Source organism: Tribolium castaneum, chromosome 5 (assembly GCF_031307605.1).
Source record: "Tribolium castaneum strain GA2 chromosome 5, icTriCast1.1, whole genome shotgun sequence".
Classification (NCBI taxonomy): Eukaryota; Metazoa; Arthropoda; class Insecta; order Coleoptera; family Tenebrionidae; genus Tribolium; species Tribolium castaneum.
Window position 1 is genome coordinate 15,824,684 of NC_087398.1, and position 25,836 is coordinate 15,850,519.

The 25,836-nt window shown below is 31.0% G+C and overlaps 2 protein-coding genes across 3 annotated transcripts; both read right to left on the reverse strand.

Annotated features, from left to right (window-relative positions):
* Positions 1-2,998: 2,998 nt before the first annotated feature.
* Positions 2,999-11,229, reverse strand: Rab14. 2 transcript variants are annotated; one of them, XM_064356530.1, is made up of 4 exons: positions 11,073-11,229; positions 10,774-10,884; positions 10,358-10,721; positions 2,999-3,924 (listed from the first exon to the last, which is right to left on the reverse strand). In XM_064356530.1, the coding sequence occupies exons 2-4, from the start codon at positions 10,877-10,879 to the stop codon at positions 3,747-3,749; spliced, it is 648 nt and encodes a 215-aa protein (XP_064212600.1). In that variant the 5' UTR covers positions 10,880-10,884; positions 11,073-11,229; the 3' UTR covers positions 2,999-3,746. The 2 variants fall into 2 exon arrangements, with proteins under 2 accessions (XP_064212600.1, NP_001153783.1); NM_001160311.1 differs by lacking the exon at positions 11,073-11,229 and having other exon boundaries at positions 3,747-3,924; positions 10,774-10,963.
* Positions 11,230-15,184: 3,955 nt separating this feature from the next.
* Positions 15,185-24,842, reverse strand: CycY (Cyclin Y). Its single transcript, XM_970927.4, has 2 exons — positions 23,730-24,842; positions 15,185-16,127 (listed from the first exon to the last, which is right to left on the reverse strand). The coding sequence occupies exons 1-2, from the start codon at positions 24,355-24,357 to the stop codon at positions 15,739-15,741; spliced, it is 1,017 nt and encodes a 338-aa protein (XP_976020.1). The 5' UTR covers positions 24,358-24,842; the 3' UTR covers positions 15,185-15,738.
* Between the last annotated feature and the right edge of the window lie 994 nt (positions 24,843-25,836).

The window sequence follows — 25,836 nt, forward strand, 5'->3', positions numbered from 1 at the left end:
CACCAATAAAAATGTAATTAATTGAAAATTTGAGACTTTCATCACAATTGATAGTTTTGGCACATTTATTAACAGCGGATTCAGTTGAGCTAAGTGACACAAATTTTTTTATATATAAACCAAATCCAAAGTTAACTACATTAAAATCTCTTTAAAACACATTGTAAGTGTGTCTCAGCTAAGACTTTTGAGCCTGATATCTCAGATATTTGTCAACGGATTTTTATGAAATTTAAAATGCAGATATTTTAGAAGATAAAGATTAAAATCCAATTAATGCAACAACTCAAGTCTTAAAATCGTAATTTTTACCTACCTTTTTAAAATGTTAAGCCTTTTAAGACTTATATTAAAAAAATTATCGTCAGTGAAAAATGCTGTCAGAAAAAACTCGTTTGTGGAAGACGTCTGTTTCGCGAGAAAAATGAGAAACAAACTGTTAAACGTGGGTACAGATGCAAAAGCGTAGATCTCTATGAGACAAATGAGCACTACCATTGAGTTTTGGTCAATCCTACTCGCAGAAACGTAATTGTTATGCAAGAGACATTTCACAATTACCTCTCAACCATACAAAGTTAAAAAATAATATTTTTGACTTACTTTTGGTAGTGAATGCTTTAATTCTTTCAAAAAGGACTAAAAGACTGAACAACTGAAAAATTCTAGACACTTGAACATTCAGGACTTTGGAAATGTTTCGTACACTGCTGATTGGATTCTCTTCAAAAGCTTGAATTACAGTCCCAAGTATTGCTTCGTTTCCAGTGACGCGTTTTGTCCTCACTCGATTTAGTTCAGGTACTCTTCCTGGGTCTTCAAATTACTGACGATTCTTTGAACTTTAAATTTCATAAATAACATTTCACAAAAAGTCCAACAACACTTTCCATAGGCGAATATTGATTTCTTTTTCAACAACACAGCAATTTCAGCCAGTGTTGTTGGTTTTTAAAGTAATTTCACCAAATTAAAACAATTTTGCTTTTCTGACAGCACGCACACTTTTGACAGTTTTTTTCAGTGGTACACAAAATGCCGCATAGGAATGCTTCATCAATTGTTTCAAAAGGTGACTGCCAAAATTTCGGGGTTTAATGATCCAACGGTAATTTGGCTTGATTTTAAATAAAAGAAATGTGTTTTAAATTTTCATTTTTTAACTTGAGGTCATTTTTTTGCCCCTAATTGTGCATTCTAAATTTCATAACAATCCGTTGACAAATAACGGAGATATTAAGCTCGAAAGTCTTAGCTGAGACACGTTGTATAATGCATGCATTATTGTTTAAAATCAAATTCCTCCTATTTTTTAAGTAAGACATCCGAAATTTAAATAGTAAAAAATCCAAGGCGTTTTGAGCAATTGATTTTTTAATTTGATTTAGACCAAATAAATGTTTTATTTTAGTCACTTTTGAGAAAAGAGTTCGTGTCTTTGCTTAATTCACAAAAATTTGTACCTACTGTCATTACTTGTCAAACTAAAAGTAATGATTTGTGACTTAAAAAATGCCCTTTCAATACTCCATTGAAGAAAAACACGAAATGGTGTCAATCGTGTAACGGGTAACTCGTGGTGCACTTAAATGTGATACTGATACTCCTTGTGTCGTTTTAGAATTTAAATTTTCAAAATATTTTTCATAAAAAATAATACACTTTTGAATTCTCTTAAAGCAATTTTCGAACCCCATTTTTTAATTAAATTGACCACCGACTAAAAGTCGCATCAAATTCATTGATGCACTATTGTTGACATAATCCACATCGACAATTGGAAAAAAATCATCGCTCAAAAATGTTCAGGATAATTCAATTCAATCTGCTCTCTACTCGAGTTATTTCGATATAAAGATAGAATTATGACGTCGTAACTGTCTCTCCAGCATTTGGTCCAATTTTAAGATCAAATAGTTTTTGTCTTTTATGTGACACTCTCAGAGTTTATCAAACTCAACAAAATTCCTCAGATGTTTTCGAGAAGTTCAAGACAAAGTTTAGGACAGAAGGAAGCCGAGAAAGTAGCTAATTTTCTATTTTGTGGAAGATGTGTCGAAAATGTTCAAATATCTCTCAGGTTTTCGGTGACTTAGAGGATTCAGTAATAAGAGGCGGTTATGACGTCACGATTTCTTCCTTTCAAGCGATATCTCGCTTATTTTACATCGCAAGAAATTTTGAAAAAACCTACTAGCAGAGAACGAACGATATTTTCAATATACGTTAAAACATAAAACAGGTAAAATAAGTTGCCAATGCCTTTAATTTTCATTTGGAACTTTTTTTAGCAGTTACCTATTTTGTCTTGAAGAAAACAGGTATTAATTTTTTTAACCCCTACTCGGGTTTTGAAAAAAAAGCTTTAATATAAAACTTAATTAAGGCCACTTTTTCAATCGTCCGATAAATCCCCGATAGGATAACATACGGTCTAAACCACGGAATAAATTATCTGGTCGTTCGACGACCGGATAAACTATGGTATAAATTTATACTCTGCTGTAATTGGTTGTTTTTTAAGAAACTTTATGGGAATTTTTCTTGGACAACATTGTTTAGATAGGTACTGCTAACCTGTCCACATACTCAATCAATTTGCCATCGCTGTCTGATTCAAATACGTTAACTTCTTGCATTTTTTAATTGAAAAGTAACTGTCACAATAATGCTCAAATGTCCATTTATTCCATGGATAAATTATTTGTAGTGAAAAAGGCATAAAAGTTACGTGATGGATATCGGTCCGTTGCCTCTAATATAAATTTATACCACGGATAACTTATCCGGAGTTTATCGGACGATTGTAAAAGCGGCCCTTAATATAAAAATTTCAATATCCTCTATATTCTTGTGCAACCAATCGTGTGAATAAAAAATTATGGTTTAATAAATATCGAGTTCGATGAATAGATTTTTTTGCAATCTGAGGAAAAATAAAATGCAATGTGTAGCATGTATTTGATTATTCGGGGACGCAAAATCGTAACAAATCACAAAAATAAGAGAAAAGTGTATTAATAATACATAACATTAAAATAATACAAAAATGCATCAACTTAATCTATATTATTTTTTATATATATGATTCAATAATAAATACATCACATACAAAGATACATCATCACTAAAAATAACGTTGCAACAATTTGGAATCATTTATTTAAATGTTGAGAAGCAAACTGACTTAAGCCACAATAACTCGATCTTTACCCCCGAAATACAGTATAAAAATTAAATTATTTGCTATTAATATAAAAACAAAAAGACCTATGCTGTATGCACACTAGGGAGCGGAATCAAGAACAATTTCATTCTTTCATAAATGTTTTACAATACATCTTTGTTTATAATCTACATTATAACAACACTTCTGTCATATATTTATTACATAACCGTGCCTGGCTAAGTGACCTAATTCCCACAATAATGTTTTCGCCTCTTAACTCCTATTTTTATTGTTATTTTCAACTGAAACTGTGTTGTAATAAGTGTAATAAAAAAATTACTAAAGCTACATCCACTTGATATAAACGTTCCGTTTCATTTTTTTTCTTAATGTGCTTTTTGCTTTATTAACTTAAAATAATCTCAATAGTTATTGTTAACTGTATGAATAATAAATTATTTTGGACTAAGGTATGTGAAACCTCCTCATCACAAAATGATTCAAAATTAAATTATTCCTAACAAGTTGACAGATTTAAAAAAATTTGAAATCTTGACCCCAGGTTAGGGTAAAATAACTAGCAGGCGCAATTATCTTTATTCGCTTGCTGGTCGTTGCTGAGATTATTACGACCAGGTTGTGAAGGCTTGTGTTGGACACCCGATTCGGCAGCATTCAGGTCTAAACGGCCGTCTTGGATGCTTTGGTAGATTTTTTTGGCGGTTTCAAGGAATGCTTCTTCTACGTTGTCGCCTCTGCAAACAAATAAATAATGTTTTTTTAAGGACACTATAGAAAGATCCAATACTGGATCGATTTAATTTATTGTTCTATTAAAAAAATTGTAAGTTCAAATTGCATGAAAAAAATATTGTAACTTTCCGAGGACCTTCGCAACAATATACGTAAATTTTAAAAAAATTGTTAGTGTCATTAAAAAATAGTACCAAGTTTCTTGATATTTTTTTGTGGGTCTTGTATATGACTTACTTGAAATACTGTATTTTTCAAGCCATTTGAACTTTAGGTTTTTCCATAAAAGCATTAAAATTATTATGCTGTTTACCCCTTTACAACTTGCTTGCAAATATTTAAATCGTAAGGTTATAAGTTAACCTAAAAACAACATCCAATTGTAAAAAAACTATTTTATTTATTATTTTTCTTAAAAATTGAGTTTCAAATTAGTGCATTCGCACAGTATAGTTCAACCTTAACGCCCTGTATTTCAGTTGATAGTTAAACTAAAAATATTCTGGTTACCAATTTATTTCTTGGTTTGGCGTATTTCAGTGCTTGGTTATGATTTACCCCAGGTTAAAATCTTTACCGAAGGAAATGTGTCTGGTTACCAACTTTTTTCAGGGTTAGTCATATTAATGCGCAGTGTCTTTGTTTTTCTAACCAATTTTTTTTCCGAGATTTCAGGCCGTTTTGACACTTTCTGCTCGTTCTTGCTCGTGTTTTGTTGGCACGGTAATAATAATAAATTTATACGAAACATGAATGCTGTAGATGTGTATTGCATTTTAAGGAACAATAAAAAAATCACCAAGATATCAAAAACAAATTCATACTTTTCAACGCCTACAACGCTTGCGCATTTAAAATCCTAGCGCGCAGTGTTAACAAAAAACTGGAAATTTAACCCAATTGCCACTAAAGCAATGAAATACACATTCAAAGTTAAAATCTTGGACACAGATTAGAGGTCTTGGGTAAGATTTACCATCGGTTAGTTACCAAAGATTTTAACCAAGCCACAGATTACGAGATTCCCAAGCACTGAAATACCGGGCGTAAGGGTGTAAAGTTTTCGGCTAGGTTAAGCTGACTTCTAGAAATATATTAATACCTAATTATTTTCACTACACGTTTTATTTTGAAAAAAATGTGGTAATTTAGTGTTTTAGCAAATAATTCTTCCCATTAGAAAAATATAGTAAAAAAAATATAAATTTTAATTACTCCCTGCCCTAAACAACCAACAAATCTTTTACGGCCATATTTTCAAAAGCATAAATGTCATTTCAAATTTGTTGTTTTAAGCTTTACAATGTGCTTAGCGGAACGTCTTAAAAACCGACCTGAAACCTGAAAAGTTAAAAAATGACAATATTTTCGACTCAATCTGGTTTATTTTTGAAGAAAATTCGTAAAATAATTGTTTTTCGATGAAAAATGTGGTAATAAAAAGTAAAAGTGGCAAAATAATGAAAATTTCGACGTAATTTAGTGTTTTTGCAGTCAAATTTAGGAAAATTCCTGTCTGAAAAATACAAGAAAGCGGTCGAAAAAAACTGAGATCTAAGCTTTATAACGTGCTTAAATGTTGGAGGCAGTTAAAAATTATACCATTTCCTGATCCGACTTAGCGATTTTTGATGACATTTGGCGAAATAACTGAGTGCTCGGCGGAAACACGAGAATGCAAGCTTGAAAAAGTTCAAAATAATATTATTTTCGACTCAATTCGGCTAATTTCTCTTGAAAATAATGTAATTTTTTTGTCGAAACAAAATGTTTGCAGATTCAATAAATTTAAATCGATTCCATAATTTTGTCTCTCACTATATTGTATTAGATCCGTCCCTGTATTTAAATAACTTACATATTATCTAGTTTAAAAACGTAATTTCATAAATCAAAACATAAATTTATCGTGTCTGTTGTGTTACATCAAACCACTTACAATCTAAATAAAAATTGTTATCGCAATTAATTACGTGATTTAATATATCACTAACTAATTAATTTCATATACTTTTTATCACCAATAAAACATGGCTAAATAATATTTTTAACTTATTTAATAGCATCATCAGGTTCCAATATTTTTAAAACGCAACATTTGAACGAAGAGGTTATTAATAGGAACTACTCATATCATTTTGATAAAAAATAAAGCAGTGGTTTATTACAACAAAAAACACATTATCTATCATTTTAAAAATTACAAAAACTTGTTTAGGTTTAGAAAATATCTAATTTAAATGAATCCCAATAATTCTAGAAAAAAATTCAAAACATTCCTTTTATACAGTGTGTTCCGTTTCTATTTAATAGGTGATAGAACATTCAATTTTAAAACAAAAGGGTACTTCTTTTAGTAGGTTTTCCTCAATATTTCGGAAACCATTGCAGGTAAAATTACAAATTAGATACAGTTAATAACCGTTATACGCCTAATCGAATCGAGTATAAAATGTAGAAATGGGGGAGGGGAGGAGGGAGTAGAGTAAAAAGTTTCTTAACTACAGACTGATCCAGAAATGCTGTTTGCGGTCTGTAACATAAATTTAAAATCGATTTTACTCAAGAATGGTGAGTTGTATCCAAACAACACAAGAGACCATTTTTATGTAAAAAACTGAGAATAAAATTTTTTACATTTGATCTTCAAATTTGATTAGGCGTACAAAGATTATTAACTGTACCAAAATTTGTAATTTTATAAATCATGGTTTCTAAAATATTGGAGAAAATCCACTATAAGAAGCATCCCTTTCAAAGGGTGTAGCTCCCTTAGGAAATATTTTTCAACACATGTTTATAAAAAACTTTTGTCTTAGAATTAGATGTTTTATCACCTGTTTAAACTTATATAAAAAAAAACGGAACACCGACCCCAAAAACTTCCTAACATGCTTATTGAATTAGCGATATTAATTTTTTCTTTCTTCTATATAGCTGCATATTTTCTACAGCTTTTCTAAGAAAATTAATTTTCATCTATAGCTGCATATTTTTAAAATATTGCGGTATGAATACAGGCTGTCTCAATATTAAAAAACACTTAAGTAATGTTTTTCAAATAGAACACCATTAATTTTATTGCATTTTTGGACGCAGCTTTTAATACTGATGATTTTAATTTAAACTTGTATTGGTCGATTCTCCTTAGTTTTTAAAATAATTTGTTTTTTTTACACGTTTTATTTAAAAATGTATTACACAAAAACGAAGAATTGTAGTAAGTTAAGTAGGACTCTACCACCATTTTAAAAGGAAAAATTCATACTTAAATATGTTCCAATTGTTTAGCGCAATGTAATTAGAAACGTAGAAAAATTAAGAAGTTTGTTAAAATCTGAATAACTTGAAAAAGTTAAATAGAACATCCTATTTTTTGTTGTTACTTCTCAAAAATTATTAAATCGTCTATCAAAAAACATAAAGTTTCAATGCCTAAAGTTAATAACTAAAAAGATCTTTGACTTTAAAAGTTAATTTCAGCAACAATACACATAATTAATAAGCATTGTTGTTACTACAGTAAACTATATCACAGCCATTGTAACTCCATCAAGGACCATTTGTTGGAGTTCAGAAGGAATTTAAAAATTCGGTAAAATTTTATTTTTTATCTTATGCAGTAAGCTAAAAAAATACATCCTTTAAGTTTGAACTTCCTTCTTTAAAGTAGAGAAAGTCCTAAGATTCTTAATTTTTATTAAATATTTTTAAAGCATCTTTTTTTAATCAAATTATTTCAAAAACAAAGCAAAATCGACTAATAACAATGTATCTTAAAAATATCAGTGTTAAAAGCTACATTAAAAAATGCAAAAAATATAGGATAATCCATTTATAAAAAACATAAGTATGTATTATTGCTCATTTCGGGAACAGACTGTAAACTTAAAAATAACTTTAGATGAGTCAGGGGGTTATTAATTATTTTTTACGGCTTTCGTAAAAAAAATTAATTTTCTAATATTTAAAGGTCAACAATTAACTTTTTCACATCGCTGGGACACTCTGTATATTAAATAAAAATTACCAGTTTTATATTTCAACATGGTCATTTTGTTTCAATTTTATTGCTCAAAGAGAATGTGAATTAGCAAAACTTCGAGGGCAAATAATATTTCCGTTTTGCATTATTCCAAGCATTAATTACAAATTCATATAATATTTTTTCTACTTCGATTTCGTATTGAGGTCTACTAATTGAGGTCTAACGGAGTACTATAATAATTACACTAAAAACCAGAGTAATTTTATAAGGCATTTTGTCGCACTTACTTATAAAACTCGTATCATAATATACTAATTTGGTTTTCCCGGACGTAAAATATATTACAATTTTTACTACAGGCTTCATTATGAAATTTTAACAGTACGACTCAAATGTAACTTGCTACATTTTACACAAACTGAATACTATACTTTATCTGCGACTGTATTATTTAATTATTTAAGTGTAGCGTATTATTATTTTTCAACCAAAACACTTAGTCAAAGTAAACTACAATTGTTATCACCAAAACAAATTTGTTTTCATCAAAAATCAATTAAAACGACAATAAAAGTGCTATGTGTGTAAAATCTAATTTTAATAGAGAATTGTTATATTACAATATGGCAGTAGTAGATAAAATCTTTTTTTCTACTTTAGTTTCACATACTGTTCATCGTAAAACTGAAAGTAGTTTCACCAACAGAACTTTTGTAAATTTTTAGTAAACTTTTAGTAAATTTTTAAGAGTTGTATTGGCAGTGCTGGGCTGAGTGTCATTAGTCATCACTCATTCATCACTGTAATTTAATGTATGATCCGTCAATAGCGTCAAGTTGTTTATTGATAAAGTCCAAATAATTAACAAAATTGAGAGGAAATAGTTTGACCAGATTTTGATAAGTTAAACATCAAAAATAGAAAGTGGAAAAAATAGTATATTACACTTGTTTTATAAGACTTAATTGTAGCACTCAGAATAAACAAAGTGGTTTCTTTACAACTAAGTTGAATTATTCCTTCACAGGTTAGTTTTTACTTATTTTAAATATTTGTAACTGAGTGTAAATGTGTTAAAAAACTCGTTCGATTTTCCTATAAACATTTTTTAAGTCAAAATCGCATGAAAAAATATCGCAATTGTCTGAAGGCCTTAGAAGAGTGATATTATTTATAATATATACATTATACAGCGTTAGGCAGAACTATGGAACCAACTGTTTTGTGCCTAATCTATGCAAATCACAAAAAAAACTAATTAGTATATCATCGAAGACTTTAAAAATGTGATAATTTTTAAAAAATATTTTTTTCGAAATCACACTGGTTTTCGAGTTATTCAAAAAAATATTTTTTGTTAAATGACCCTACTAAGGCGGTTTTTCTTTGGTAAAAGATTACGCTCTAGAAATGACTTCAGTTTTAATAAAATTACTTTTAAACCAGTGGTTTTTCTTAAATAAATTATTAAAATTGCGTTCCGAGCTTATTACGAAGGTTTTTCGAACTTGGACGAAGTGGTTGTATCCATAGATGTTTTTATTTGCAAAAAATTTGACGAATCAAATTAGTGGATTAAAAACACCCATGGATACAACTTTAATAATTTATTTAAAAAAATCACTGGTTCAAAAACAATATTATTGTATTAGAAGTAATTCTTAGAGCATAATCTTTTACCAAAAAATCACCGTAGTGGGGTGCCATTTGAAAAACAATTTTTTTTTTCGTAAGGGACATAGTTTCGGCTCAAAACGCTTGGTTCCATACTTTTGCCCAATGCTGTATAACTTGGAAAAAAATTCAGTGTGATTTAAAAATAAAATAAAAAATCTCATTTTTGGTCATTCAATTTTTTCTTTTTTATTAAAAAGTGGTACGTAATTTTTTGATAAATGTTCTTGGAAGTCTTGTATATGACTTACGGGATTTTTTGTATTTTTTTTTCAAGCCATTTGAACTTTAGGTTTTCCATAAAAACCTTAAAATTATTAGGGTGTTTGAGCCGTTAAAACATTGTCTATAAAGTAATAATTTAACCTAGAAACATTCAATTTAAAAAAAATGATTTTGATTATAATTTTTCGTAAAAATTGAGTTTGAAATTTGTGCATTCGCACGGCCGCTTGCAGAATATGGTACAATCTTAAACTACCACAAACAGCGATTTTAAACTTTTTTAATGTCAATATCCAGTGAGAGATTTTAAAAATGCAAAAGCCAAGAGAATTTCTCTTTTCTTTCGCATGGCGTCCGTTTCAACTTTTTATTTCAATTAATCCAGAGATATTTATAACTGTTTATAACACCTGTTAATTGTTTATATATTTTTAATTAAAGTAAATATTTTTGTAATTTTTGTGTGTATGCAAAATTTCAGCTAGTTTGGCAAAATATGTATAAAAACAAGTTAAATAGGAGCTTTTAGAAACTAAACATTTCCTTACGTTTTAGCGCTAGCTTCAACAAACATCAGCCCATTTTCTTCCGCAAATTTGCTGGCCTCCTCATAAGTCACATCCCTTTGCCCCTCCAAATCACACTTGTTCCCAATAAGGAAAATAACAGTACTAGGATTCGTCAAATTCCTTGTATCCGTAAGCCAGCTACTTAGATGATTATAGGTGGAACGGCGAGTAATGTCGTAGACCATGAGGGCCCCGGCAGCCCCCCGATAGTACGACCGCGTGACGGCCCGGAACCTCTCCTGTCCCGCCGTGTCCCAAATCTGCAATTTGATTTTCTGGCCGGAGACTTCGATAATACGAGTGCCAAACTCCACCCCAATTGTGTGGGGGCAGTCGGCCATGACTGGAGCGAAAACAACGTCAAGACGGATCAAGGTGGCAACATATGAACTTACACTTTTTCTCGGTGAATTGGTGGAGGAGACACGACTTGCCCACCCCCATGTCTCCGATTATTATGTATTTGAAGATGTAGGAATAGTTGTACGGTCCAGCTGACATTTTTGCTGTAAACAATAACAATTATCACGCAACCAAATTAGACCCAACATAAGATAAAAAAACGTAAAGTAAACTGGCCAAAACAAGGTGCAATTAATGACTAATCTTGACTGTCCACATAATCTGATAATTGGATGGATTGTAAGTTTCAGCGGATGTGTCACTTGAATCTTTTGCGATTTTTTTGTCTCACCTGGTTTATATGAGATTGCAAAGAAATTATAACAAAGTATTTCAAGAAATTATAAAATTATTTGAAATTACTTGACCCGTCACAACGTCAAAATCACAAAAACGCGACGGCCATGTTTGTAGCCTGACTACGTGAGTCAAATCAATATCTTCCAGGGTGAATAAAATTTTAAAAGGCCAAAAATTGGGCTATCAAGTGCACCCGTTTTATCGTAAAATAATAATTTTTTGTTTAAAAAAACACAATTGATAAACTACTTGTTGAACAAACGTATACTTCTAAAATAAAGACTCAAAATTGGAACCAGATATCTGGCGAAATTTGACATTTGACGTTCAAAGTTGTCAACAGTGTTTTGAATTTTTCTAAGAATTCTACGGAGAACTCAAAACACTAGGGGTCAGTTTACAAAAAGCGAAATTAAAATTTAAGTCGGAAGTAAATTAAGGGTGGATTTCCCTTAGTTTTTACAATTGTCGGAACACTATTCTGGGGCTAAATTTTGAAAAATACATTGTTGTAACAATTGTACCCATAGTAATTATATTAGGAATAACTTATCCGGGGTTTATCTGACGATTGTAAAATTCACCTTAATTCAAATTAAGTCGCTATTTACTGTGCATTGACAAAGTTCAAGTTAAAATCAAAATGCGATTAAAACGTTCTGTAAACCGAATCTTACAAATGAAGGCTCAAATTATTATGTATTTGAATCCACATCTTTTCCAATTGTAGTTCAGAATTGATCATTTCAGAATTTCAGAAATAATTAAATATATTTTAGTAAATGCAATTCATTTTTGAAATTAATTTTATTATTCTAAGGGCCGGTTTACAGAAAGCGAAATCACGATTTAATTCAAAATTAAATTAATTCAAATTAAGTTGCCATTTAAAATGCATTGACAAATGTCAAGTTAATCGCGATTAAAATTTAATTGCAATAAAAATATTTTGTAAACCGGCTCTTAATCTGAACTACATTTGATACTTTCTGAAGTTAATCTGATACATTCTGAACTATAATTGGAAAAGATGGATGTGATCCATGATGTCATCCTTGGCAGTGAAACGGATCAGCCTGATTCACAATTTTTTTACCATAATCCGTATTTGATCCGAATCTGACACGAATCCGGATTTTAATCCGTCCGTTACATACATATTTATTTTTTCTTGTCAAACGTTGAAATAATCGTGAAAATTGTAATTTCTGTATAATTTACAGTTCCTTTTATTAAGAGCCCTTTTTAAATTAATATTTCTTTATTTCGCGGATCTTGCATTAAATTGCAATTGTTCTTTTTTTGGGACTGGTTGAGCTAGCATTATCATTGATAGAACTTGATAATAAAACTGCATCATCAAAAACAGGATTTTCGCTTACGGCTTTGGTAAATCCTGAAGCGATTTTTTAGAACAACGTATTTTTATAACAAATTTACTCACAAAATGTGTGTTGTTATCAATAATTTCAGAATTTAATAGCACATTCTTTGTTTTCTGATTCTAAAAACAATACATTTAAGGAAACATTTTATAAGTAAGAAATTTGTACTCGAAAGAACAATATTTTCAATTTCAATGGCCCTGTTTCTTCTTATGGTTCTGAAATCAAGTATGGAAGTACTCTTTGATAGTATGTGAAAATCTTATTAAAATTTGCTACATTTTTTATATATTTAATATTGGGTATAGATCCACGTATTAACACACCTTGGCCATTTTCTTTACAATTGTTCTTGAGCAAAATGATAACTACAAACCTGAAAATTTCATTTGCTATAATTCACTTCTAGTAAATCTTCCCGATTTACTGCTTCTAGCTGTTTACGTGCTCTAAAATTGCGTAAATCTTAATAATGCTCACAATACAATTTTTATTTACAATGACGAATCTTTGGGAAGTGTAAAGAAAGCGATATAGCTATTATTCATTTTATTATTATAACATTTTCACTATGCAGTAATTGCCGTGACTCATTTTTTAAAACTTACTTAGATTTTCAAATGGCGTTAGATTGACCATCATAGCGCTCTTTTGCAAATTCGCGGCTATTTCGAAACCGTAATAAACAATTGAGAAATAAGATGGGCGCCAAATTCGATAGTCGCCAAGTTTACGATCTTGCTCTCTCTGATCTGTGAGCTAGAGTACTACATACATTTTACTCAGTTCTAAAAGACAAATTCAAAAATGCAAGTCAAAAAGGTTCTAATGTGGGCCCTAACAGAATCAGTCTCTATACGAACAGTACAATGTGTTTTTCTAGTTAACTTAGAAATTGGTTTACATGCCGCTCTGCTCAATTGATTCCTTTATCAATAAATGTCAAATCAGTCAGTTGTAAAACCCAATTAATTTCTTTTAAAAATTGCATTAAAAATGTGCAAGAAAACACTTTTATTATCGAAGCTTATTTCCGGAGTTGGAGACATAATAAATGGAGAATGGTAATATTCGATTGTCTAAATGCCTATCATTAGTTCTATGAAGCGGCATTTTCTGATTTTACATGAGAAATTCACAGACGACCAGATGAGAATCATTTAAAAACACATTGTATAAGCAAATGCATTAAATTTTCTTCAAAAAAAGCATAACATAGATTAATCAATATTTTGTAATTTACAACACTACAACCGGCTTTGGTTTTTCTTGACAAATATTTAACGTACAAACCCACAAGACTTTTGGTTTGTTGGTAACTGGAATCATACTTTATTGATATCCTTTAAAATTTGAATTCAGTATTACTAACAGAAACAGTATTTCTGAATCAGTCTGTTTTTTAACTATATTCAAATTTAGTATTTTAAATTATGAGCTATTCTTTTCATAATTTAGAAGATGTTAGTGTGTGCTTAGCTTTTTGAATGACATTTGTTAAAATTTTTTTCAATAAAATATATTGACAATAAAGATAATCTTGTTTCGAGTAAACTCGTTTTTTAAATGATTTATTATTTCTAATTTCTTAAGAGATATGTTGCAAGTAGGTATATTTGAAATAATATGGTAAAGTTTTCTTTCATTTATTTATTATTGACTTAACACAAATGGCATTACCTTATTAGGTACCACACAACTAGATTTTTATTAACTTTTATATATTTTTTTAAAAACATTTTTTAACAATAATTTGTTAATAATTTGTAGTAAAAGAACATATTGCACATGTTTATAAAAAAACTAATATCTTCCAAATTATAAAAGGAAAAATATATGTCCTAATTTAAAATAAGAAATTTAAATTAAGTCCAAAATATATACTGACATTTAGAAATAAAATTAAAAACATCAAGTTATACTTCATTAAAAGCAATTTTTGAAATCAGACCATAAGTAAAAATTCTATCGCTTGAAGGGCTTTGTGGCCTACCGTTAAAGATATATCCCATTTCAGTTCATAGTAGAACTTTGCAACAGCGCATTTGAATTTTTCGGAATGAAATAAACTCAGAAATTGAGAGTTTCTGTATAAAAAAAGAATTCTGTGTTATATAATTCTCTACAACTTTCTTTCTAACATTTTTCTTGTACCTGTGACCGTATTCTCAGCGTTTTGAAAAATATGGGGAAGTGCAAATTGATAAGTTTTAAATTTAAAATAATATAGTATACGTAATAATTTCCTGTGGTTGATATTACAATTGAGAAGCCCCTCACCATCGGACTAAAGGTAAGTCCAAAGTATTTGGAGGCAGCCCGGCTAATACGTTTGTTCGCGATAGTCGCGAATAGTTATTTGTTTTGTCTGTTACTCGTGGAGTAACAAATACTCCATCTGCGTGTTTTTGATTGCCTTGTGTTAACCAATTACTACTTCAATATAATCATTTTTTTAAATTCGTTGTTCTGAAAACTTAGAGGACAAAAGAACTGCGCTCTCTGGCGACATTAACCGAACTATCGACGGGGACTTTTTATTTGTACAACATCCTTTCCTAATCTATAGTAATCCATAGTCGTGTCGTATCCTAATCTTCAGGTGATCTGTAGCTCAGAGTTTGAAACCTATTGAAACAAATTGTTAGTGACTATTTGTTTAAAATAAAGTGTCTTTTTTTTCAGTGGGGGGCTTTGGGTAAAAACGCACAGTCAAGAATAGTTTTTACAGGTATATTTTACTTTTTCTAGACAAAGCCTGGTATAGTATAAAAATTGAAAATAGGCATCATATTACAGGATTGTCCTCCAACATAATTATCAAAAATCACTTATTTCATATAGTGGACGTGTATTAAAAGCAGGGTTGTGCAATTTTAAATATAATCTCATCTTCATTTATGGATAAACACTCTCCCTGACATACTTTTATTCTGGAATGGAAAGTTTTAATCACTAATTTTTATATACATGTTGGCATTTGATTTGGCAGTGCATCACTATCAAATCGCCATCTGTCATGTGACACACTGCAACAGAAACAAAAGAATAACATTTAACATAAGTATAATAAGTAAATACAGTCAATTAGGCTTTTTCCATTAAATTACGTAACATAATTGAGTGAGTCGCCAGTAATAAATAAGTCAAACACAAAAGCATCAATATAATAAATATGAATCGGAAATAAAAAGATCTAAGAAAAAATAAAAATAAAAACTTCCACTAGAAATACTTTGGTAGATCTCTTAAAAAATAAAAAAATCCTTTTGATCACGACAAAATGGCGACGCTTCTTCTCGCCGCAGTCCCACCGTTCGTAATATTATCTAAACTGGACCATTTTTTTAGTCCGTTTTTGATCGCTTCCGTTGTGTATTTATCTTCCATTACTCTGGACATGGCTTCTAATTTCTGCGCTCTATCTTTGCTTAAGGGTTCACTAGGAAACGTCAAATCGTTTGCTTCTGCTAAGGTACGTAGATCGAAGTAATATTTTGCGTATACGCTTGAAGGGACATTTATGTTAAATTGGAGCAACTCGAGAAACTGACGTTCTAATTCATTCATGTCCTCCACGGTTATGTCTTTGAGGATTTGGCAGTAATCTACGTTCCACACAGCTTGGTCATCCCACACTTTGGAAGCTAAGAGGATTGCACCTGCAAAAAAATACAGCGATTTAATGATATTAACTTATGCAACTTGTCACATAATAACAATATTTAGAAACTTTATCAACTGTACCACACCACACGACTTCAAAATTTTAAAATCTATTTGAACGTTTTGCCAAAAAAAGTATTATCCATTTCTTTTACAACACCTCGCGTTCTACAAAATTAAAAAAATATCGCTTTCGAAGGCTTAAATTATTTTCTATTTTTTTATCTCATCAAATAAACAAAAAATGTAATGCATTCTTCGACCGCTACTCTTGTCTTCGGCTCTGGTGTCAAACTTCCACTCGAGTGCAGTGCTGGAATGACATATAATAAAGAATAAGCTTTATTTTTAACGATTTTGGGTGTTTTTTTATTTTTGTCGTTATTTACTTAGAGAAAAATCAGCCGGGAGATATAGTGAATTAGGCCGTGGAACAGTACACATGTGTCTAATACTAAATTAAATAAACTTTGGTCTGAGCGTCTTGATTTTTTATTTCAATAATCTGAAAAACGTTTCTAACACTTATTAATTATTTGGAGTTAGTAACACTGAAAGAAAGTAGATACACGACTTTTTAATACTTGTGAGTGAGTGGTAATTTCCACCAAAAAACCTGTTAGAAATTATATAAGAGAACGACAATTATTGCAAAATACCTATAGGTAGGTTTTTCAATTACTTGTACAGACAATTTAAACGAAAATAGTCCTCCAGATTAAAACAACAATATTTGTTATCAAAGCGAATACTATTACTTAATTCAACTCAAGTGTAGGGGACTTGAATGCGGTTACTTAATTTGCACGTGTATGTATTGTTAAATAAATAAGTAACGCAATCGACCAGAAATATTTTTTTTTCTTGAAACCTTATATGTCTTCTCATAAAAAAACTACGTGGTTTCGTCGTGCGTATAATAATTAATAAAAACTACCATGCGTTTAAATTAAATGCAGTTTGGAAAAAATTCTGATTACATTTTATTGAATGCAATAAATTTTGTAAATAATTAACTAGGCCATGACATTGGAGAGTTTGAGTTGTAATGACCTAAATGGCCCCAATCCAAACAAACAAATATATTATGCTCATCCTGCTAAGTACATTTTACAAAATAAATTCAATATAAATATTAATATACCCTAATTTCTTTTGACTGTAGAATTTTCAAATTCACAATTATACAGGGTGCTTCAAAACTGGCGCACCAGCTTAGTGGTACGTTGTTGAGAAGTATGTGTACATTACGGTAAAAATCTTGAAAAAACTGAAAAAAAGTCGTATTTTAAAATTCTGGAGTTACAAACTTATTTTGTTAACTTTTTCAGTTTTCACTATTTTTTTAATGTTTTTATATTTCACACTAAATGATCGTTCACTAACAAAACGATGAATAATTATTTATTAATTTTGTTTGGTACTGCTCCGTGGTCTATTTTTTGAGATATGTATAAAAGTATGAGCACATCATTTTGACAGTTCTCGGGGAACGCCTTAAATGAGTCTTGATTGGCTAGGGCAGTACATTCACAGCAAAAATTTTTGGGTTAGGTTACTGTGGATACAATACAATGTACCATGCAGGGTGTATCAGAAATACGTGTGTTAATTTTACCACGTAATAAAATGCATCAAATACAATAACTTTTCTATATAATGTTTTGCAAAATTCTTATTTACAAAGCACACTGTTTTCCTTCTTTCTTATATGCAAACTAAAGTTCCTAAATAGGGAGAGGTGGGAGACTGAATGTAAATTTTCAAAATTATGTTTCATATACGTCCGCTGGAATATGAATAAAAACAAATTGGGATAGAATTCAGTGATGTTACACTTTAAATTTAGCGAAAAGTCAAATAAATTTGTCCAAAAATGTTTAGAAATGGTTTAGACTGGCAGTCGTCGTTCATTTTTAATTTGTAAGTACAAGAATTTTAGTCTAAACTCTTCATCATAAACTTAACTTTAAGAAATGGTAATCATCGATGAAAGAGAAAGAAATTGAACCTTTCCTGCCAAGTTTTACGTTTATTATTAGCAAGTATTTGGAAAAGCGGATTGTCTAAATAATGTTATGTACAAAATCTATGCATTTACAAAATACGTAGATACTTGAATTCACGATTTTGTTACGCTTTTCACTCAAGAAGACCTTTAATATCTTTTTTTTTTGGGAAATTTAAAAAGACGACGAGAAATATGATGAGTTTTTAATGACCAATTTTAGGACGAGACGTTTAACTAAAAATTGTAACCGGAAGAAAGGCATTTTTAGCATTGAAGTATGTTTTTAAGTTATGTATTTAATATTAAAATAAAGATCGACAAATTTCAGAAATGTGAACATTAATATTAAATTTGTAGCTATTCAATTCTTTTCTTTTTCTAAATAGTTATTCCAAAATTCCTACGTTTTCTACGTCCTTGGTTAAATTTGACGTAAACTTATGTCATTTTATTTATTTGACAAAAATTATAACCTTGAAATTATTTCGACATGAAGTTGCTAACAAAAATTTTAGTAAATTAAAATAAAAAAAATGTTTTTTTAGAAAAAAGCTTATATTTAAAAGATGCACTAAAAAGTAAAAAATTACATTCGGTTCACCTTCATAAAAACCATTGTGGTGGAAATTGGGTAATCTTAGCATTAACTTTTATATGAGTTATCATGGTAACAGGTTAGTTAATTCCACCACAATGATTTTTATGAAAGTGAATCAAAAGTATGTTTTTCTATCAGATGAGAATAGTTTTGCTTACAAATTAGGATTTTAAAATTTATAAAAGCTCGGTTATTAATAAGGGACAGCTGGTCGAAAACTTCGATAAGCCCGAATACAGTAAATAATAAATAATAAAAGTAAAAAACTAAAGCACCGTTTTACCACAGTTCCCGAGGTCTAAATTATATTTAAAAACGTTAAAGATTTTTTTTTGGTACACGCTCCCTAAAATGGTTACTTTAGAAACAGCTTTGTCTTTAGAGGCTTTTGTACCAGTCATGATATGTGGCCCTTTCGAGTAATGTACATACATAACTTCAAAAGCCAGTGCAAGTAAGTAAATTGAAATCTCATTATCCTTCGGCCAATTTTCAAATTCCACGTATTTGACACAAAAGCCCGTATTTGTTAAGGGATTGCCTTAGACGTCTTAGACATTTTCAGAATACATTTGTACGAATAAACTAATGACGGTCCAAATTATTAATTTCATTTCACTGTCTACGCGCAAATGTTGTCAAAATGTAGCAAAATTCTACTATGAAATGAAATGAGATATACAATGGTGGACAATATAGTCGCGTACACCGTATTTTTGCTGGATCTAGTAGGTATTAGCATGACATTTTCATCAGTGTCAAATACTAAAATTGACAATACTTACTGAACACGACAAAGTTCTTACATTGTCGAAACTGGAGGAGAGTCACATCATAAGAGTAAAGAAGTGATGGGAACAAAAAAAGTTGGTTCGGAACGACCATGACTGTCAAATCCTGGATAAGGTGAAACATTTGTTAAATAATAATTAAGGAATTTTAGATCTGAGAACAAAAACGAACTTTGGGATGTTATTCAAAACGGTTGAAGGAAATTAACAAAAATTATAGACCTTAATGCATCCATTTCTAACAGATCACACTAAGTATCAGTTGTAAATGGAGCCATAAAAAAATTTTAATTTTGCAATCGATGCTGTACTAATTTTTGTAAATAAAGTGTCATTCTTACCTTACTGTTAAATTAGAGTGACAATTTCTAATTGCAACCGATAACCTCTATTCTAAAAATACCTTCAAACTTCAAAAAAGACATAATTACACATTAAGTTAGAAAAAATGTGTTGCTTGATTTTTCGTAGTATACGCGATTAATTTGTCCACCATTGTACAAAAGAAAAACAAGGAATGACAAATTTTACACGTTCTGAAAAAAAAACAGGTTTTTTGGTTCAATTTTCATATTGTGTTTAGAACTTTAATTTTAGTTTTTAGGGAATATTATTGCTTTTGTAAGTTTTTTAGTGTCATACAATGACCTTTTGACTTAAGGTTTTAACTTAAACCAAATTTTTGATACCTCTATCATTTAAAGAAAAAGGAAAAAATCAAAAACTAGTAGTTTATTATACAAGTAAAAAAAAGTTGTTCATTATCTGAGAGTGAGGGGTTTCTGAAACAATCAAGAGCAGATTATGCCAACTTTTTTTTACGTGTATAAACAACGTTTTCTCTTATCCAGGGTGATTCAGATAAGATTAAGAGCCTGACGATTTGGCGATGCAACCCAAAAAACAATTTCATTTACGTCTTGATCTAATTTTAATTACGATTTGCATTTGCAATCCAAGTAATCTTATGTTACTGACAGTCCTTGATAAGCTTTGACATCGGTGCTAGTCATTATTGTCACATTGTACCCTGCATTGCTGTTGCTGCAATGAATTTGTTTGCTCAACGTTTCCCAAATAAACAAAATTCTAGTGGCATGAATTTTAAAAGTCCTGAGAGGGAACTTAGAAGAAATTGGCCTCTTTGCAAAAGAAGAAAACTCACTGCTAGGACTTTGGAAAATTCTGAACCCAAAAAAAAAAAATAGTACGCCAGAGTAAAATGAAGAAACAAACCATAGCTAAATTAACACAGTAACCACTTGTAGAATAAAAATGTACTACCTGTATTCGTATTTATGGAATAAGCAACATTATTAATACCTTTAAAAATATTTTTTTACGTGAATTGACACAGCAATCCATAGTTCTCAATTTTTCCTACTAGATGGCGCTTTAGTTCAAATTTCCAATTTTTTTTGAAAAATTACTTTGTTTTTCCCATGTACTCTTCAAATAAGTTTTTGGTGCAAGAATCATTTCCATGCAGAGAAAAAAACTATTTGTTTAATAGCAAACGTTGAATTCGAATGTGATTAGTTTTTGAGATTCAGTAAAAAAACCTGATGTGTCAGTTTGGTATTCACATCCTTGTAACTTTTTTATAAAAAAAAAAATAACAAACAGTAATAACAACATGTAATATTACCATTGTATTAAGTACTACTTGTAGTTAATATTTTTCTAAACGTATAATAGTATATTAAAAAACAAGTTTTATAAGGGTTTGATTTGGCGTACGAATCCCAAGTTAGATAACGAGCCATAGGCGAGTTTTCTATGGGATGGCATTTACATACACATCAGAAAATTAATGATTTTTCTGAATAATAATAAATGAAATATTTGGCTTTTTTTTAAACAAATTGTTATTTATCAGAGTAAACTTCAAAGATTCCATGAAAATCAAAAACAAAGACTGATGTTTGTAACCTGATCCTGTGCGACGATTTTACAATTACAAAAAATAAAAATAAGATAATATTTTTAATAACTAATGCAACTCCTATTGGTTATTACAGCTCGACATCGCCGTGGCATAGTTGTTTATCTTTTCTTAAAAGATTTCTTTCTACACTGCCCTTAAGGCAGCGAATAAATCCTGATGATTTTTCTGCGGAACAATTATCCATAGAATTTGGAGTGTATGCTAGACGACTTCAAAGAGTCAGAAGATTGTTTTGGCCACAGCAAAACAGAAATTTCGATACCTTTGTAAATATTCCTTAACCACTTGAAGTGTGCAGTTAGCAATATCTTGCATAAAAATCAAACTATTATCATAATTTTTGGTATAATGCAAGACAAGAGGTTAAGATTCTTGCGGTTAAAAATGGTTTAGTCAAAACGCATAGCCAGACTTTCACTGGCTCAGCAAATTGTTCCTTGAAATTTGCAACAGTGAGCTAATGTTTTGTTTCCTGATTAATAACTATTTGGAATCTACCCGGGTTCAACAAGAATGCGTATTTGAAGAGAATCTGGCAGAGAAAATCTTTTCCAACAGGTCCAGGAATGTATCCTTACTTAAGTGAAACAATCATGTCGTAGGGTAGAACTCAAACCGGACGAAGAACCGATTTCGTATTAATTAAACCAAGTTCAAAAATTTAAAAATTTAATTAATTAATTTAATTTAAATTATTTTTTTATTTTTGTTTTTCTTTAATTGTAAGAATGACAAAGTCATTTTCATGGAATATTTGAAAGAAATAACAATTCATTTCAAAAAAATTACAAAAATTAAATTCATTACATTATTATTTAGAAAAATTGCTAATATCCCTAAACTTTTCAGATGTGTGTAGTTTTGAAACAGTTAATATAGTTAGTTAAAAAAAAAACTTAGTTACCTATAAAAACAATTTCACTTCATTTTAAAGTATCAAAAAATATCATGCCTTGTCAATCAGTTTAAATCTGTGATTATAAAAAATGGCTAGATTATTTGAATGAAAAAAGTTGACAAGAGTGTTAATTGTTTTCGTTGTCATCTAGCTTTTTTATCTGAAATAATATACAGCGTGTCTCAAAATTGGCAAATTCCGAGTTCAGAATGTTGTAAAGAATCACTTTACTAGTCCAAATGTAGGTAGAAACAAAATAAAGATTCGGTGCTTCCCCACAAAGATACATTGGTTTGAATGTGTACTTCGGTGCATTTTGAATTGCGTTTTTTTTTCAAATGCAAGCAAAAAATTTCATTGTTTATTGTTATTTATAGTGTAGGTGATTGTAAAAAATAATAATGTAAAACAATTTCTCAAAAAATTTGCTTTATTTTGGAGTAAAACAATCTTAAATTTTCGTAATCTTTCTTAAAAATCAGACGAAAATCACCAAAATTTAAATTTTTTTACTCCAAAATAAGGCTAATTAAAAAAATGGTTTTCATTATTATTCTCCACAATCATCTACACCATAAATCACAAAACTTATAGCTTGCATTTGAAAAAAAAAACGAAATTCAAAGAGTAATCTTCAAACCAGTGTATCTTTGTGGAAAAGCCCCCAGTCTTATTTTTTTCTATATCTGGACTACTGAAGTGATTCTCTACAATGCTCTGTAGTCGGAATTCGCCAATTTTGGGACACCTGTATACTTTTTAATTTTATTTGTTTGCTTACTATTATTTTGTCATATTGTGACACATTTCTAAAATTACAAGTAAATTATCTATCAAAGAGAGCAAAAAATTATACAGGGTACCATTTGAAAAAAACTCGACAGATATAGACAAATATGATCATAAGGTAAACTCGTGATTTAATTGAAAAGATTTTGTCATTTCAATCAAGAATATATTTCGGTTTTGGTTTGTAATAATACATTTTTACTAGACCGGGTGACTATTAATGATTGTGATATTTGTGGCCAAGTTGGTAACAAATTTGAAAACTAAATTTCGCAACCTTGACTATTAAATTTATTTCTCAAAATTTTATATTCAATTGTCATTCATTTTCGACCTACGATCGCTGACATGGCCGTCAGATAAAACAACTCCATACAACAAGCTAGCAGGGAGGCCAATAACTCAATGTTGCCAATAGATTTTTTAGCCTCAATCTTTAAAAGTCACCCAGTACAAAAAAGTATGGAAAAACCAAACCAAAATATCCGGTATACTTTTAGCAAACTCACCTTGTACATTAACTATTAATCAAAATATTAATTATTTTCGTAGTTTATACGTACCTAAGACTATTCTTTTCCAATTGGAAGGTTGTATATCCAACTCTGCATATGTCAACAGCCGTTCTAAATACACTAGAGTAATAATGGCACACTCAGCAGTCAGTTGAGCAGCATTGAACAAAGTCCTCACAAACTTGTAAATTTGTCGGTGTTCGGGATTATGCTTGTCGTAATCGTCACTAACCCCATCCCTGGTCAGTGGATGCAGCTTCTCATCAAAGATATCAATCTCTCTTTGCGAATCCCTGTTTTTGATGTGGTAGTAAATCGCCAATGCCACACACTTGACCGTGTTCTTCAAATTGGGCTGCGACACTGTGCTGTCGTCCAAATAAATCGTCGAACACGAGCTGCTCTTCTTCAGGGGGCGCAAATCGGCGATCTGGTGCTGGCTCTTCCTGCGGATCATGCCATTCTCGATGGCCGTCTTGGAGCGTTCAATGAAGATGGTTTTCGCCGTAGGGTCTTGCGAGGGGTCGGCGTCGCCGTCGTCTGCCTCCCGCTCGCTGATATGCTGCAGGTTACTGACACTGACCTCGCCCTCATTTAGCGTATCTTCAATGGGGATGATGACGCGGTGGCTGGTCTGCGGGCTGGAGTACGAGCAGCAGCTGTTCTTGTTGCCCATGGTGGCCCCCTTAGCGTGCCATCGCTATCTGCGGCAGCTCATCTTATCACCGATTGTGTCCACGCAGATAAGCCGATTTTAGATCAACACCCACGAGTGAACGCCTTGTTTCAGCCGGCAATTGCGAATGCAGCCGGTGAGGAGTTTGTGGATTTCGACGGTGCGCACAACTTGTTTACTATTACATGGTTTTATGTGGATTGTTGTTTCAAACGGCGAATTAAACACATTTTTCGGACAAGGAACCGAACTGTCAAACTTTGAAGGATGCTTTGGACGGTTGCAACTTGCAACATGCAACGTGCAAATTGTTATCAATATTATAAACAGAACAGTCCGTAGGATATTATAAATTATAAACGATTTGTTTATTACCACCTTCAGTAGTATCCACTTATAATTTTAACAAAAAATTATTTTACTGGAATAAAAAATTAGACGAGTGGTTGCGCTACCAACCTTGCAACCATGTATGTCCCGATGCCTCACCAGCTCACTATTAATTTTAACAAAATAAGTGAATTTGTTTACTAGCGGCTAGCCCTTGCCGGTCTACAAATGTTCGCTCAGTCGAAATTTTGCGAGCGAGGTCGGAACAGTACGAACGGAGACCATAACGGACTTCTCATTTCAGCTGGGCATATTGGAATAGTGGTTTTTATGGAAATATGTTGCGCGTGGCTGGGGCTTCGCCCCAGTTAACTAAAAGGAAACAAACCCCACGACCAATTAAACTCGAAAACGTGGAACTCGAAACGTGGAATAGTGTTTTTTTATGGAGCTAGGGTGGCGTACAGTTCATAAACATAAACACTATTCCACGTTTCGAGTTCCACGTTTTCGAGTTTAATTGGTCGTGGGGTTTGTTTCCTTTTAGTTAACTAAACGCGCAACATATTTCCATAAAAACCACTATTCCAATATGCCCATCAATGCCGATTGTTAATGTAATTATTTTTAAAATACTCAGAAAACTCTTTAGACTTAACCAGCCCAGCTGAAATGAGAAGTCCGTTATGGTCTCCGTTCGTACTGTTCCGACCTCGCTCGCAACATTTCGACTGAGCGAACATTTGTAGACCGGCAAGGGCTAGCCGCTAGTAATTTGTTTTCCGTTTATTTGTGAATAAAGAAATCTTGCATTAATGAGATATTTCACTCAACACTTTCTTTTACTAGTAAAGAACTGTAGGGTAGGCAACTAAAATGCTCGCAATCCTTAGTTCAGTAGACTGTGGTAAAGGTCTCTAAAAGCGGACATATAGTCTTTTTTTTATAATCTACTGTTAAAGAGCCCCCAGGTTGGCATTACCATAAATAGTAATTTTTTTGAATCAAGGTTAGTGTAATTTTTTATCTGGCAAATTCAATTTCCAAATTTTTCAAGTGTCTCCAATTTAAAACACATTCAACAACACATTTAGTTATTTTAGACCATCTTTAAACTAACGAATTATCGATTAACACTAACGTCAAATT